Raw genomic sequence first — 16,294 nt, forward strand, 5'->3', positions numbered from 1 at the left:
CACTTTTAGTGTTTTTTGTACACGTTGTGCATGCATTGCAACTGAAGAATCCTCCATTATTCCTACTTGCTTAGCTACCAGATCTAGGGTCTTAATATTTGTAACCACTGTTACAGGGCAATTAGAATCTGTGGATCTTCTCTCCGGACTGGGATCTGAGTTTGAATTTATAATTTCTATGTTTTGACTTCTCCTACCCAAATCCACATTTCTCTTATCAGAGCTATTAGAATGTTCCTTTGGAAATAATCCTGGCTGAGCAGGGTACCTTTGTATAAAACCTTTATGTCCTACACTTAAGGCATTTCCACACTGACTCAGGACATCTTAGTTCATTAAATCTGGTGTAGTAGGGTGTTTTACCAGTACACCAGGTGAGACCAGCATATACCAAAGGGGTGTAGAGGGTCCACAAAATTTTAGGGACCTAGGCAATGTTGATGATTGCCCAAATGCCAATAAGTGTCCACCCAAAGGTTCTCCTGATCTATATGGTGCCAATGTAACATTGGGTGGAGGAGCAAGAATTGCTTTCCTTGGTTGTTGTATCTTTTTCTGTTGTAACCTAGAGATTACTACATCACAGGGACTAGTTACTTGGGACACCACATCTTCTAGTCCCTGGACAATCACAGTTTTTAAAGGTATTTCCTCCTTACTATCAGAGGCAGACACTAACAGAGGAGAGGATATTTCCTCCCTCTTTGCTCTGTTTCATCTCATTTTTTACATCACTAGTCGCCTTCTCTATTATGACACTTAACTCCACCTCCTGTATTGCCCCCCTTGGATTTCCTTTTTCTATCTGCAGACTGCTAGTAGCTTCTGCACTGCTGACTTCCTCATTTGGCTCTCCCTGTGGCTTCCGAGACTTAATCTTCAACTCCGCTCCTAAAGGTACTGTATCAGCCTGAACTAACTCTCTTGCCCTACTTCTCGTAACTGGCCCTGCAGGATTCTCTATTTCCATTGGTTCCACCATGCCAATACGGATGGGAACCGACTCTTTGTTCTCCTCTAACACATCTCCTATCTTTTCCAACTCTCTGATTCTTTCCAACAGCAGACCACAGTTTGATTTATAGCTGTACAGCGATTTTAAGCTGGCATTCACTCATTCCTGCCAACAATGTGCTTTCTTTCCTGCTTTCTGTACCTGGTACCTACACTGTTTTAACTTTTTTTTTTTTTTTTTTTTTTTTTTTTAACTCTGCTTCTTTTGGAAAAGTACTGACAGCTCCTCTGACGCTACATGTAGCCGATTTGTTAAATCCTGAATAACCTTTCCTCCCTCATCCAAAGTTTGCTGGGCTTTCCTGAGTAGCTCTAATTTTTTATTTAATTTTTTTTCCAGCAAACTACAAGCCACAAGCAGACATTTAACAGCTATTTTCTTTACCAGGTTAGCCTCTCTTTTTTTCTGCTTTGTTTTTACTTTAAACACCTCACTTACAAAACCCCATGGGTTCCAGTGCTTAAAGATTACCTTGCAATTTTTTTAGCTGTACTAAACCTTCTCCATGTTCCTGAATGTATTTTCTGGCAAAGTTTTTTAAAGCCATACTAAGGGTAACTCTAACAGACTCTTCCCTTGCCCTTTGCTCCACTCATCTTAACACGTAACATTTTAATTTTATAAATTGACTAGCCTATGTAATCAACTATATAATGAACACTCTTCTGTTCTTTACTCTGAAACTAAAGGCATCCCTTTACAGAAACAACAGGAAACAACACCCCAAACTGGTTTTTACACTTAGTTTAATAAGTCCCAAGTAAACAATAGAGGGGTGGGGGTGCGTTCCCCCCTCTTCCCTCAATGGCTCGTAGCTGATCGAGAGGTTTCTTTCCTCTGTCGGGACCTGCCAAACAGCTGGGGAAAACTGAGGCAGATGGATCAGAGGTGCAGCCCAGGAGAGTTGAGGGGACTGAAATAAGGTAGCTCAAACCGTACAAGTTTTGAGTTACTGTGGCCTTTTGGCAGCAATTAATACATAGATTTATCAACTCCCCCACCACCAGTGTGGGTCATTGGGCTCAATGCTACTGCTAATATCGGTACCATTTGTTATAACTTCAACTTTCAACAAAGCCCCTTAAACGCGTGTAATACTTTAAATAATAATAACACTATTACTTTTTATCTTGCAAGATTAAATTTAAAACCTCTAAGCTAAAACTCTAAGCCAAACCACAGTACGTAACAGGAAATACTGGGATGGCTGCTAAGAAGCAGTCACAGGAAGTCAGGTTCCTGTGTTGTTAAGAGTGGGTGAGTAAGACACACAGTCTTGCTCTCTAACTCTTTACTTATACCTCAGGGGAGATTTTAAGGGGTCTAAAGATGCCTGGAAATCCTGAAAATCCCTGTCACACACTCCTTGAGACTTGTGCCTGGCTCGTCAGTCTGTTGCCTGATTTAGGAAGTTAATAATATTAATTTGGATAGTATGGGTTTTAGGCTCGCCAATCTGTTTGATCAGAAGATAAAAAGGTTTTTGTTCCGAATCAGGCTCCACAGAATTTACAAAGGACCCTTGTGGGTATGACAAGAAGCTCACACTGAGAGATATAGCCTTAAAGACTTTTTATTAAGATGAATGAAGTAGTAATTGAATGGTAAAATAAACAGAGTTACAAAGTTACAACTGTATTACTGCTATTTAAAAGATATATATGGTATTATATGCTACAAAGGTTTGATTAATATACTTAGTTAGTATACTAGTTAGTACACCCTTTCTTGATAACCAGGTGGCGAGAGACACAGGACCAGCCTCGCCTCTGGCAGTTCAGGTTCCTCAATTTTCGAATGAGAGGTGCAAAGCTTAGAACAAGCTAGAGCTAAGAGCTATCGAAGCTAAATTAGAGTTTACTTAACTAACTTAAACTTAAAATTAAAACCTAATAAACAAAACTAAAAACAAAGCTTAGGGAAACTGAGCTTAGACTAGTTCCCTTGGAACTTAGAAAGTTTAAGAAAAACAAGTACAGGCTCCCCTAGCAAGGTGGGTCACTTCTTTTATAGGGCACAGGTGCCTGAACCCTCCTTCTATGCCCATACTTCATTTCTCACCCACAAAAATGTTAGAGTACTCTTACTCCATAGGCTAGTATGTTTGTACATATTGATGACATATTAATGACATTAGATTATACACACACATGTTATTTCAGTTCTTTCCTTGTGGTGTACCTGTTAAGTTTGAGGGTACAGACTTGGAAACCCCCTATGCCATTCTACCTATATCTATCTATCTAGGTGAAAGGTCTCAGACATAACTTTGCCTTAGCTCAACATACAGGATATGGCCTGTAGGTCCCTTGCATTACAGCCTAACTTACTTTAATATAAATCTATAGACCTGTTACAATAAACCAAATACTTAAAATATAAGAAGATATATATATGTGCAAGCAAGCCGGTTAATTCTATAGGCTACAATTGACAATTTTATCTTTATTGTAACATGCATTTAGCAAAGCATTCATTATAAGGACTAGAGATATTTTGTGTTTTCAATACACCAGATTAATTCTAGAAAAAAATGTTAAATATTATCTGCTTTCTGTTATATAAAATGGGGCAAGGAGGGACCACCAGCACACCTCAACAAATAGTTTGGAATTAGGGGTATGGTAAATATATCTTGGAAACATTCTGTACTGATGCTGAAATGTCTATAAAGTTTGAGAGAATGATTTACTCTCTTTCATGTTTTGTTTCTGAAGTACTCTAAATCCTGTGTGTGATTACATTACTGTTGCACTGAGTAATAATGGCCCAACATAAATGTGTGTGACAGGAAAAGAGTCTTGGGGCCAGATTCTGGCCCCTGCTCCAGAAGCATAAAAAAGCCCCCCAAGGGGGATTCTCCAAGTGTAGGGCCAGCAAAAGAGCCACTGTACGTAGCCTTGTGTTGCCCTTCTGCACTGCCCTCAGAGTAGATCTGGGAGGGAGCAGGAAGTGAGTGGCCATGTTACTTTGCAGTTGCACACTGGCAACTCTTGGCCATAGGCAGCTATTGGAAGGCTGCTGTAAATTAGAGCAGTCCCTGTGAACTGGGTACTGATAGGAGATGTCTCATAACTTGGCATTTCCTTGTTCAAGTTTGACATTCCCCATTGTCCCAAAGCAAACCCTTAAGAACAATCTTAAACATTTTGTTTAAAAAAAAAATTGTGGTATTTCCTGGGGTTTTAATACAGCACATGTAAGAAGCTGGGGGGAGAGGATGCAGGGGTGTGCAATGGTACATTTGGATGCTGAGGGTGCATGAGAGCTAACTGCTGGGAGGACAGCAGGTCTTCATTACCTGTAATCCTAACTCTGACAAAACGGTGCCTGCATTCCTGGGGTGGGGAAGCCTGTCAAATGCCACATATGTTTACCTGGGCCAACTGTGGCTTCTAAAGCATTGGAGCCTCTCCTAAAGCCACAGTGCTTCAACAGTGGCAGTCAAGCCCCAGTGTTGGAGTTCATAGTTCCCCTCTCCAGGAAGTTTGGCCATTGTTCCTTCTGACTGAACTGAGGTCTGCAGGACTTCCTCTGCAGTTTCCTCTCCAGTTTTCTAACCATAGCACACAGAGAAGCCAAAAGAAGGCTAAAAGGGGATATGAGTGCTCTCCCTACATACATTATAGGGTAAATATCAGGAGGGTGAAGAGCTATTTAAGCTAAAGGACAGTGTTGGCACAAGAACAAATGGAAATAAACTGGCCATGAACAAATTTAGGGTGGAAATTAGTAGGTGATTTCTAACCATCAGAGGGGAGAAGTTCTGGAACACAATCCCAATAGGAGCTGTCAGAGTAAGCAATTTAATTATTTTGAAGAAATTAGCTGATTATTAAGCAAAGTGAATTGTATCTGTTCCTCAGTTTTTAAGTAGTTTTAACTATATTACAAGTTTGAAGGGTAACTAACAGTTGTTTGTTAGCAAGAGGGATCTGAAAAAAGGTGAAAGACTCAGAAAAATTTGTAAAGGGCCCATTTAAAATTCATTTAAACTCCTGAATTAGCAGATTTAGTTGAAAGTCCTCAGAAAATTCAGTCTTAATAGATTGTGTTCTTCAAGTTTGGGGAAGATGCATCATATGAGGTTGAGGGCCTGTTTTAACTGGAAAAATTGAATCCACCCTTAATTATAGAGGTACAACAGGGCCTCTTTAATATATCAGAAAGAGGTGTCAGAGCAGGAGGCCATGGCTCTGTATAGCTGGGTTCTGTTCCTAGTCTTACCACATGCCTTGGGTGCATCACATTCTCTGTCCCTCACTTTTCTTTCTCTCTTTAAGTTAGAAATAATACTGTGCTCATGAAGGGGCTTAATTAGTATTTAAGTGATTTGAGATCCTCTACTAGAAAGTGCTATCAAAGTCCAAGAAATATACATTTTAAAGTATATATGCTGAGATGTTCTGATTTTGTAATGAACTGAGTAACATATGAATCATTAAAATATAGGTCACAAGAGAACTAAGACATGAGCACTCCCTGAAGATCCTTAAATAAAAAGGGAAAGGACTACATTACTTCTGACAAGAAATACCTAAACTAACTTCCCAAATCTGTGCTTAATTCCTACAAAGAAAGCACAGGCTGCATGGCAAGAGACTATAAAAGGCAGCTGCATCTTCTCCATTTTATCTTCAGTCCTGCTTCTTACCTCTGGAGGAACTTTGCTACAAACTGAAGCTCTGAACAAAGGACTGAATGACCCATCCAAGCTGCGGATGTACTCCAGAGACTTGATTTGAACCTGCAGTTTATTCCATCACTGCTACAAGCTGGAACCAAGAACTTTGCCATTACTGTATATAATTAAGTCCATTTAACCAATTCTAGCTCTCATCTATATTTTTTTCCTTTTATGAATAAACCTTTAGATTTTAGATTCTAAAGGATTGGCAACAGCGTCATTTGTGGGTAAGATCTAACTTGCATATTGACCTGGGTATGGGGCTTGGTCCTTTGGGATCGAGAGAACCTTTTTTTTCTTTTACTGGGATATTGGTTTTCATAACCATTCATCCCCATAATGAGTGGCACTGGTGGTGATACTGGGAAACTGGAGTGTCTAAGAGAATTGCTTGTGTGACTTATGGTTAGCCAGCGGGGTAAAACCAAAGTCCTCTCTGTCTGGCTGGTTTGGTTTCCCTGGGTGCGCAAAGGAACTCCAGCCTTGGGCTATAACTGCCCAGCTTTAAGTAATTTGTCCTGAATTGGTACTCTCATTTGGGTCCCACCAAAACCAGCATCGTTACATCACCCGCAAGGAATTTTGAATAATCTGACTAAACATTTTCCTCTCCTCTCAGGGAGGAGAAACTTAAACTAGGAAGTGCAGGGTTGGGGGGGCTTGCTAGGAACCAAGATGGATAACTTGAAATGACTCTTCACAATATTTTCTGTTTAGATCTTCCCCCTCTATTACAGAAAGTGCTCCTGCAACTCAGAAAATTGCTTACAAACAAAAATAACCTGGAGAAATGCAATTCTTTCCTGAAGCCAGACCCTAAGCAGCCCATCTTTCAATGCCTGCTGTCAGCCTAAATACTTAGTGGAGATGAGAAGCTGTAACACAGCGGCCTTTGGCGGGACACTACTGAGAGTATCAATTCAGGACAAATTGCTTAGAACAGGGCAGTCACAGCCCAAGGCTGGGGGTCCTTTACTACTAAGGCACATTAATGGTAAAGTTCTTGTTTCAGGCTTGTAGCAGTGATGGAATAAACTGCTAGCTTAAATTAAGTCTCTGGAGTACATCCACAGCTTGGATGGGTCATTCAGTCCATTGTTCAGAGCTTCAGTTTGTAGCAAAGTTCCTCCAGAGGGTAAGAAGCAGGACTGAAGACAAAATGGAGAAGATGCAGCTGCCTTTTATAATCTCTTGCCATGCAGCCTGTGCTTCCTTTGTTTCAGACACAAGCTGCCCAGCACATGGCTTGGAAACCTTAGAGTTCTCTCCATAGACATGTCCCTACATGCCTTGCTGAGTCATAAGGTGTATCTGCCGTCTCTTAGGGGGTCAGTTGTATCGCTGATGGTCCTTAATGGGCCATCAAGCAGGCTAGGCAGTGCTGATGCCAAACTGTCTGGGGGTGTCACCCAGAAGCATAGCACAAGTTTGAAATACATACATATCTAAAACCCACAATACAAAGGTGATATAAACATATAAACAAGATCATCATATCTGGCAAATTATAACATTTTTGCAGATATCTTACATGGCATATCTGGCTGATTACTTTCTAGGTGTCACCCCAGAAGCCAACATTTGAAATCCAGGAATAGAGCCAAGGCTTATAACTTTAAATACAAAAATGATACATGCATACAGATAGCATAATCATAACCAGCAAATCATAACCTTTTTATAAACACCTTACTTGACCTCCTTTGTACAAGATTTGGTGCAACTATAGGACCTTGGTTGCACCAATGATCTATATGGTCACACTTCATGTCAATAACATCATAGAAGCCCTTCTCAATAAGTAGCTTCACAAGCATTGGCATGCAATCTCTCCTACTTGATCTGGCTTAAATCCAGGTGTCAGATGATATTGATATATTTTCTGTAGCAAACTTCTTGCTGAAAAAGCCTATTAAATAACATGAAAATGGAAGCCTCAGCAAGGTTTGTGGACTCAGGCCCAGATTCACAAAGGGATTTGGGTGTGGTGATGCTCAGCATCACAATGCTTAACCTTCAGGTGCCTTGAAAATCACTGGAATCCACAAAGCCTGGTTTAGGCACCCTATACAATGCAAGGGGAACAGACAAGTGCCCAAGAATGGGATCTGTAAAAGCCAGCACACTAGACAGGAACTCACCTAAACTAGCCAGTTGGAGATGCCAATGAGAAGTGTGTGTGTTAAGCCAATCCCTCTGATGGAGTTAGGTGCCTAAGCCATTCTTGCCTGTTCCTCCTCCGTTTCTTGCATTGGTGATGCCCCTGCCACCTCTCCAACTCTTACCCCAGTGGTTAGAACACTTATTCAGGATATGGAAAACCCAGGCGCAATTCTCTTCTCTGCCTGTTGGGGAGAGAGGATTTGAATGCAGGTCTCCCACCTCTTATCCCTGAGCTATGGAATAGTCTGATGTGGAGCTCCTCAATCTCTCCCACTGAAGCTGCTCCACTTCAGAAAAATAAACATTGGAGCAGAGAGACTGGACCCTGGGTCTCCCACCTGGGTGCCTTAGCCACTAGGATGTGGAGTCATTTTTTTTCTCTCTCTCCCTCCTCATGACTCTTTATTTATCCAAAGTGGAAGTTTCAACAGGAGAGATTCAGAGTGACCTACATCATAATATCCCATATGTGGGTGGTTACAGCATGCTCCTGATGGGTGGGAGACCCCTTGTGATATACCAGTACACAATCCAGACTGTGTAGCTGTGTCATCCCAGCTCTGTAACTTGTGGTGCCCTTTACAATGCTTTGCTGCTGTAGCCACAAACCTGGCCTGCTCACAAACAGCCACCACCATGGAAGTGTGTGTGTGTGTGCTGCAGCCAGCCAGACACAACTTGGCTCTGACCAGCCTCAGTTTTGCTGCAGAGTGACCCCAACACACCCCCAGTCTCAGATCTTCCCCTAGAAATGTATGCCCTGTACTGCCCAGCCCTCTCTTGGACAGTACAAGTATATTATGTCTGTTATTCTTTTAAGGGAATAATATGCCAGTTTACTATTTTAAATAGTTATCTGGACACTTTCATTTTAACACACTGGATTAGATAAAACAAATTTAACTACAAAGAGATCGATTTTAACTGAGTACAAGTAACAAGGCATAAAAGTCAGAAACAATTACAAGAAAAATAAAGGTAAAATGTTTACTGGTGACTAACAAACTATATTAGGTCTAGTCTACACTAGCAACACTAAAGCGCTGCTGTGGCTGCGCTTTAATGTGGCTTGTGTAGTCGCAGCAGAGCACTGGGAGACAGCTCTCCCAGCGCTCTAAACGAGGGGCATAGCTACCAGCTGGGGGGAGGGATCGCTACCGGGGGAAGGGATCGCTCAGTGGTTTGAGCATTGGCCTGATAAAACCAGGGTTGTGAGTTCAATCCTTGAGGGGGCCATTTAGGGATCTGGGGCAAAAATTGGGGATTGGTCCTGCTTTGAGCAGGGGGTTGGACTAGATGACCTTCTGAGGTCCCTTCCAACCCTGATATTGTATGATTCTAAGGGAACTCTATGTTGTTTCTTTGCTAAGATGTAGATTTTTGCCCCGTCCCCTTTCCTGCCAAAGAACAGCCATTTTGAAGGTAATGGTCCATCAGCCTTGTTTACACCTGGCTGAGGTGTCAGCCTGTCCTTTGTCTCTGAGGAACTGGCTTGGCCACTCCCCAGGAAGTTATCAGGAAAACATACTTTTAGTCATGATTTCAGTTTGTTTATAACTTCACATATAACACTTCTGTGTGCATTTTGCCATGATATTATTGATCAGCAAATTGAGTTTTTACATTATACCTCACAAGACATACTTTGTACAAACGTTATTACAATAGTGTGTAGGTTGTGAACACAGGTATATTCTGTAACACCCCTGTTCAAAACCCTTTCTCCCCCATAGATGGGAGGGGGGAGAAAAGAGAGAAGGCGGGGGAGGGGAGGGGATTGAACTTGAGTAAGTGCCCTAATCACTGAGCTAAAAGTTATGAGGGAGGCAGTATCACCACCCCTACCTTTTCTGGCTAGATTGTACAAAAAGGTCTTTGTCAATCTTGAATATTGCTCCATGATTTTAAAGAGATAATTCATAAGTAGAAACAATAAGTTTTGGCTTCTTTATGAAGCTTCTCCCCCCCCCCCATCCCCATTTTATAAATCAGTAAAAGGGCATACATGTGTCTTTTTGGCTTTGTATTTCCCTTCTACTACAAGATCAGTCTCCCTAGTGTCTCCTCCTCCTACGGGGAAGCACTCAGAGGGAAGGCAGAGGAGAACTTAACTGTCATTCCCCAGGGTATCTAGACTGCTGAACAGCTGTGTCTCTTTAAATCTCCAACATGGGGTGTTTTTATGCTGCATTGCTGTGAGAACAAACCACTCCTGGTCCTACAGTCACGCCCAGCTGAATTACATGAATGCTCTGGCCAGCCACTCATGACTTCCACACAAGGAAACACCAGCAAATTCCCAGTCCCAGACTTGTCTCCAAAACTGAGCATCTTGTAATGGCCAGCTCTCGCCTTCCGGACAATACAAGCTCATAGAAAGTCTGTTGTTTCAGCAATGGAAAATGAGATGCACCAGCCCTGTTATCTCAAATGGAGGTTCCCAAGCATTTCACTCTAAACACACTGGTTTAGATAAAACAATAAAACAAGTTTATTAACTAAGAAAGATAGATTTTAAGTGACCACAAGTAATGAGGCATAAAGTCATTTTGCTTACAAAGAAAATAAAAGATAATATGGAAACTAATACCTAATTTAGGAAGCTAAATTGATTCAAAACAAAGGTTTTAATCTCACCATATGCATTCAGCAGTCTGTACTGTCTGAAAAGCCACCCAGCCAAGACCCTTCCCCCCCATGGGCGGCGGATGAACCCCTGCTTTCCTCCTGAGGCCCTGCCCCCCTGTAACACGAGGAGCCCTGACCCCACCCTCCATGACTGGAGAAGCCCTGCAGTCTGCCCTCCTCAGCCACGCTGGGCCACCCCATCCCCTGAGTGCCGGGCCAGCCGCACTGGGCTGAGAAGCCAGCCCCCACCCATGCCCGGCCAGCCCCAGCATACAGCTTAGCCTTCCCTGGCCTATTATGCCCGCTGCCCATAGCTCCCCCAGTACAATCCTTCCTGTGTCTTTCAGGCACTGTAGCTGCCATGAGTAGAGATTGGGGGGTGGGGGAAGAGGTGATTTTGAGGCCACTGTTTCTCCTCATACCCTTCTCCCCTCTTGAGAATTATTTGCAGCTGAGGTTCGTGTGATAGGCAGTCTGTTTACACAGGAGTTCCCAGCTATCCCATTGTCAATATGTAATGTTCTCACCAACACTCTTTTTCCTGCCACAGAATGGCTGCTTTAACTATGTGATAGCATAATCAGATAAACTAATATAGACTGATACCTGGCTGCGGTGCCGGTGTGTCTCTGAAAAACTGGGTTGGGTCTGCCTTTGAACTTTGGAACATGTTACACAATAAAATCATAAGTTTACATTAACAATGTTGCCACACATATTTTACCAGGCCAGTAATCTTTATCAGATTGTGAGTTTTCAAATGACACCTCACAAAGCATACTTTGTACAAAATTTATCACAGTCTTGTAAAAAGGGTGGTCATAGGGGTACAGTCTGTCACAGTAGCTATGGCTTGTCCAAGAGGGTGGGGAGTTAGACTGCTCAAGGCTTATCCGTGGAGCTTGTGCGCCGCTGACTTCCAGAGAGCATAGATGTCTGTGTGTCATGCATAGAGATGTGGTTGTTGATGTTGCTATGTCTGTCTTGGTAATGGTCTTGAAGATCAGGACTGAGTCCAGAAACACACAGGGAGCCAGTAGAGGGTCTGGAGCACAGACTAACATGCTCCCAGTAGCCTGTCTCATGGCAGGGACTGTCATATTCTGCATGAGCTGGAGCCTCAGCATTGCATTTGCTCTCATTCCCAGTGAGTTTCAATAAAACAGTGTGGAGGTGGCTAATGTATTGAGCCCCATGAGATCCTCCTCCAGGCCGAGGCAAAGTCTACTAGCAAGCTCGAGGTAGAAGGAGGTTTATGTTTTTGTTGTTTTTTGCCCTGTGCAAGACAGATGCATTGTGTGTGCTTACATGTAATTGACTGTGTCTATTTTAGGTACTTGTATGGTACCATAGTATCTAAGCTTGCATTGTTAATGTATTAATCCTCAAGTGGTAAGAAAGTATGGTTTTTACAGATGAAGAACTGCAGCACAGAGAGTAAGTCTACACTGCAATTAAAAACCTGCTTCTGGCCTTTACCAGCTGACTTGGCTAAGGATAAGGGGCTGTTTAATTGCGGAATAGATGTTTGCACTAGGGCTGGAATCCAGGCTCAGGGACCCCACGGGGGGGAAGGCCCCAGAGCTTATGCTCCAGTCTGAGCCCACAGTGTCATCTGCTGTGGCTCAGTACAACAAGGAATTTTTATGGCAACTGGAGAAAGAGGGCATCGGGGTGGATGTCAGATGCTAAGAGGAGAAAAACTGTGGGATGAACGATTGGTAGGCACTCTTGAGGAAAGGTAGCTTTCCCTTCCCAGTTTTTAAGAGAAATACATTATTTGTAATTAGAAGCATTAGTTTTAAAAAGAGGTGATTGCCCAATATGTTAAAATGGCTGTTAGGCCCATACATTCCTGGGGTAGGTTTTTTAGCTAGACATAAGCCTTTAGATTCTAAAGGTAATATAATTAACAGGTCCTTTGACAAGTCACAATGTACAGTGACCCATCTGAGAGCAAACTGAAACACTGATAATTGCTATTGTGCAGAAAGGGAAAAACAGAACAAGTACCTTCTCTGACACAAAGCAGTGGACATGGTGTGCCATGGTCTGACCTGCATTTCATGATCTCCTTCTCCTGCAGGTGTGTCTGTCTGAAGTTCTGGAAAAAATTCAACTCCATCTGCATTTAAATCCGTCTGAAATGTTATGCTGTAAAAGAAAATCATACTGTGTAGCTGCTGCTTGCATTTTTGCTTTCACTTTGGTGATTCTATATTATCTTTGGACACAGGGGCACTCTCTCCTACCAAATATAACACCACAAGAAGGCAACCTCTGTAGAGGGGAACTTGCCAGCAATACAATCACAGCCATAAAAGGTACTAGAACTTTGATCATTGCCCCATACTTCGATAATAGAAAAAGCAAAATAACCCGCGTGATTGGGATTGCTCACCATGAAAAGGTGAAAGACCTTTTCTGTTGGTTCTGCTGCCAGCCTGATGGTGAAATATATGTATCAACGGCAGCAATAGATGTTCATTCAGATCGATTTGGATTCCCTTACGGGGCAGCAGACTTGCTTTGTTCAGAACCTCAAAACTGTGATCCAAACTTTGTATCCATCAGTTGGGAACCTAAAGGAAATATTGACCAACTACCAAGGTTTGAAATAAAAAACCGCAAGCCTGAGACCTTACCCATTGAATTCACTGTGTGTATCTCTCCCATGTTTGGAAATTATAGCAATGTCTTACAATTTATACAGGCCATGGAGATGTATAAAATTCTTGGGGCACAGAAAGTTATTATCTATAAGAACAGTTGCAGCCAATTGATGGAGAAAGCCTTGGAATTTTATATTGCAGAAGGAACCATTGAGATAATTCCCTGGCCAATTACTTCATACCTCAACGTTTCTTCTCGATGGCATTTTTCTATGGATACCAAAGACATTGGCTACTATGGACAAATCACAGCTCTAAATGACTGTGTTTACCGCAACATGTACAAGAGCAAGTTTGTGCTTCTTAATGATATTGATGAAATTATTTTGCCCATGAAACACCCAGACTGGAAAATTATGATGAGCGGCCTTCAAGAGCAAAATCCAGGGGCTGGCATTTTCCTCTTTGAGAGCCACATCTTCCCTAAAACTGTATATGCTTCTACTGACATATTCAACATTACATCCTGGAATGCTGTGCCTGGCGTTAACATCCTGCAGCATATTCACAGAGAGCCTAACAGAAAAAATGTATTTAATCCTAAAAAAATGATAGTTGATCCAAGGAAAGTGGTTCAGACTTCAGTCCACTCTGTCCTACATGCCTATGCGGACAGTATGAATGTTCCCATTGATGTTGCCCTTATTTATCATTGCCGGGAACCCCTTCAAGTAAAGCTTCCTAGAGAATCCCTGATTAGGGATACAACTATCTGGAGATATAACTCATCATTAATCATGAATGTTAACAAAGTGCTACAGAAAACAGTGTTCTAAGTGCAGAAAATGAGACCATGAGGGGGTGGGGAAGGGGTGGATTACCAATATGTATAGATTCTGGAAGGAGGGTCCCAACTAAGGTCTGCTCCAGCTTGATGTTCTCCTTCCCCAGGACTTTCATCCTCCTTAACACCACAGAGGCTATCAGACCAGGGGTGGGACCACTCTACTTGTGCCCCAGAAAGTGTCATCTATGTACCTCTGTCTCCCTTAGCTCTGCCAGTTCAGCCACTCTGGTCTCCAGAGCCCATACTCAGTCTGAGGGCCATGAGCTGCTTGCACCAAATACATACACATTGCCTATTTCTCAGATGCTGTCTCTAGGCTTTCATATTTCACTCAGTTTAATTGCAATGGAGAATTAATTGAAGTGATCTGAGTCTTTTTCACAGCTTCATATGTCGTCGTAGATTGTCACAAGGTCCCACGTGCTTTAGATCACTGGTAAATGTATTTATCCTTATCCGATGTTGTTATAAAGCTAAGGTAACCCTGCTGGCACCTAACCCAAAATGGCCAATAAGGAAACAAAATTATTTCAGATCTGGAGTGGAGGGGAGGGGAGAACAAAGGGTTTGGTCTGTCTGTATAATGCTTTTGCTGAAAACAAATAAAAAATGCAGCCTCACAACTCCTGTTAAGTTAGTAAGTAATCTAGCTAGAAATGCTTTAGATTTCCTTTTGTTTAGTGGCTGGTAAAATAAGCTGTGCTGGATGGAATGTATATTTTTGTTTTTGTGTCTTTTTGTAACTTAAGGTTTTGCCTAGAGGCATTCTCTAGGTTTTAAATCTAATTATCCTGTAAGGTATTTACCATCCTAATTTTACAGAGATGATTCTTTTACCTTTTCTTTAATTAAGATTCTTCTTTTAAAAACCTAATTAATTTTTCATTGTTCTTAAAATCCAAGGGTTTGGGTCTGTGTTCACCTGTACAAATTGGTGAGGATTCTTATCAAGCCTTCCCCAAAAAAGGGGGTATAGGGCTTGGGGGGATATTTTGGGGGAAGATGTCTCCAAGTGGGCTGTTTCCTTGTTCTTCATTTAAAATGCTTGGTGGTGGCAGCATACGGTTCAAAAACAAGGCAAAGTTTGTACCTTGGGAAAGTTTTTAACCTAAGCTGGTTCTTACCAGCTTATAAGCTTAGGGGGTCTTTCATGGAGGTCCCCACATCTTTACCCTAAAGTTCAGAGTGGGGAAAAAACCTTGACATGGTGGTAGAGGTGGGATCATTTTAAACCAAAGATCATTTTGAACCAGAAGCACAGCAGGATTTTAAAAGGTTTTGTAAAAGGTGATTGCAGCTGTAAATTCTGTCTCTCTGCCTGGGGGACAGAGCAGCAGGCATAACAAAAGGTGGTTACCCTTTCCTTTATATTTATAACAGATGTGTTCACTGATTGTTGTCTTGTCTGCATGGGACTTTTTAATTGCACGTTATCTGTAACTTGGGTCTCCACCAAGTGCTGTTTCCAATATCCTCTATAGATGATGTCATGGTATCCTCCTGCACTGAGGATACCTCTCTGAGGCAAGTTATTAGGAACAGACAGGAATAGTAACGAGGGATTTGATTTTTAGAAATATAGATAGTTGGGTTTGTGATGACTGGAAAAATTGCTGGCGAATTGCTGGCTGAGCGTGAAGGTTTTAGACCTCACAGAACATCTAGGCTGAGTTATGTACCGTGCAAAGGAGGAGCTGGGGGTTGTAGTACCTACATGTGCCAATGACCTAGGGCAGTGATCTCCAACCTTTTAACACCCAAGATCACTTTTTGAATTGAAGGGCAACCCAGGATCTATCCTGTCCCTTCCCTGTTTCCTCACTTCCCCAGGTGGGTATTGTAGTTTTAAGAGTGCTTGATAAACAGATTGACAGAGCGAGACGGGTACCCAGAAATCACCTACTACAGGACAGGCCCCATAAGGAAAACAGAACACCACTGGCCATCACTTACAGCCCCCAGATAAAACCTCTCCAGCACATTATCAACAATCTACAACCTATCCTGGAAAATGATCCCTCACTCTCTCAGACCTTGGGAGACAGGCCAGTCCTCCTCACTTACAGACAGCCCCCCAACCTGAAGCAAATACTCACCAGCAACTACACACCGCACCACAGAAACACTAAACACAGGAACCAATCCCTGTAGCAAACCTTGTTGCCTACTCTGTCCCCATATCTACTCTAGCGACACTATCAGATGACCAAACCACATCAGCCACACCATCAGAGGCTCATTCACCTGCACGTCTACTAATGTTGTATATACCATCATGTGCCAGCACTGCCCCTCTGCCATGTACATTGGCCAAACCGGACAGTCCCTACGTAAAAGAATAA

The 16,294-nt window shown here is 42.3% G+C and overlaps 1 protein-coding gene across 1 annotated transcript; it reads left to right on the forward strand.

Moving 5' to 3' along the window:
- The first annotated feature begins 12,600 nt into the window (after positions 1–12,600).
- On the forward strand, positions 12,601–14,771 carry LOC141999736 (uncharacterized). Its single transcript, XM_074973461.1, has one exon. It carries the CDS (start codon positions 12,640–12,642, stop codon positions 13,939–13,941), a length of 1,302 nt encoding a protein of 433 aa, XP_074829562.1. The 5' UTR covers positions 12,601–12,639; the 3' UTR covers positions 13,942–14,771.
- Positions 14,772–16,294: the final 1,523 nt, after the last annotated feature.

This window comes from Natator depressus, chromosome 16 (assembly GCF_965152275.1).
Source record: "Natator depressus isolate rNatDep1 chromosome 16, rNatDep2.hap1, whole genome shotgun sequence".
Classification (NCBI taxonomy): domain Eukaryota; kingdom Metazoa; phylum Chordata; order Testudines; family Cheloniidae; genus Natator; species Natator depressus.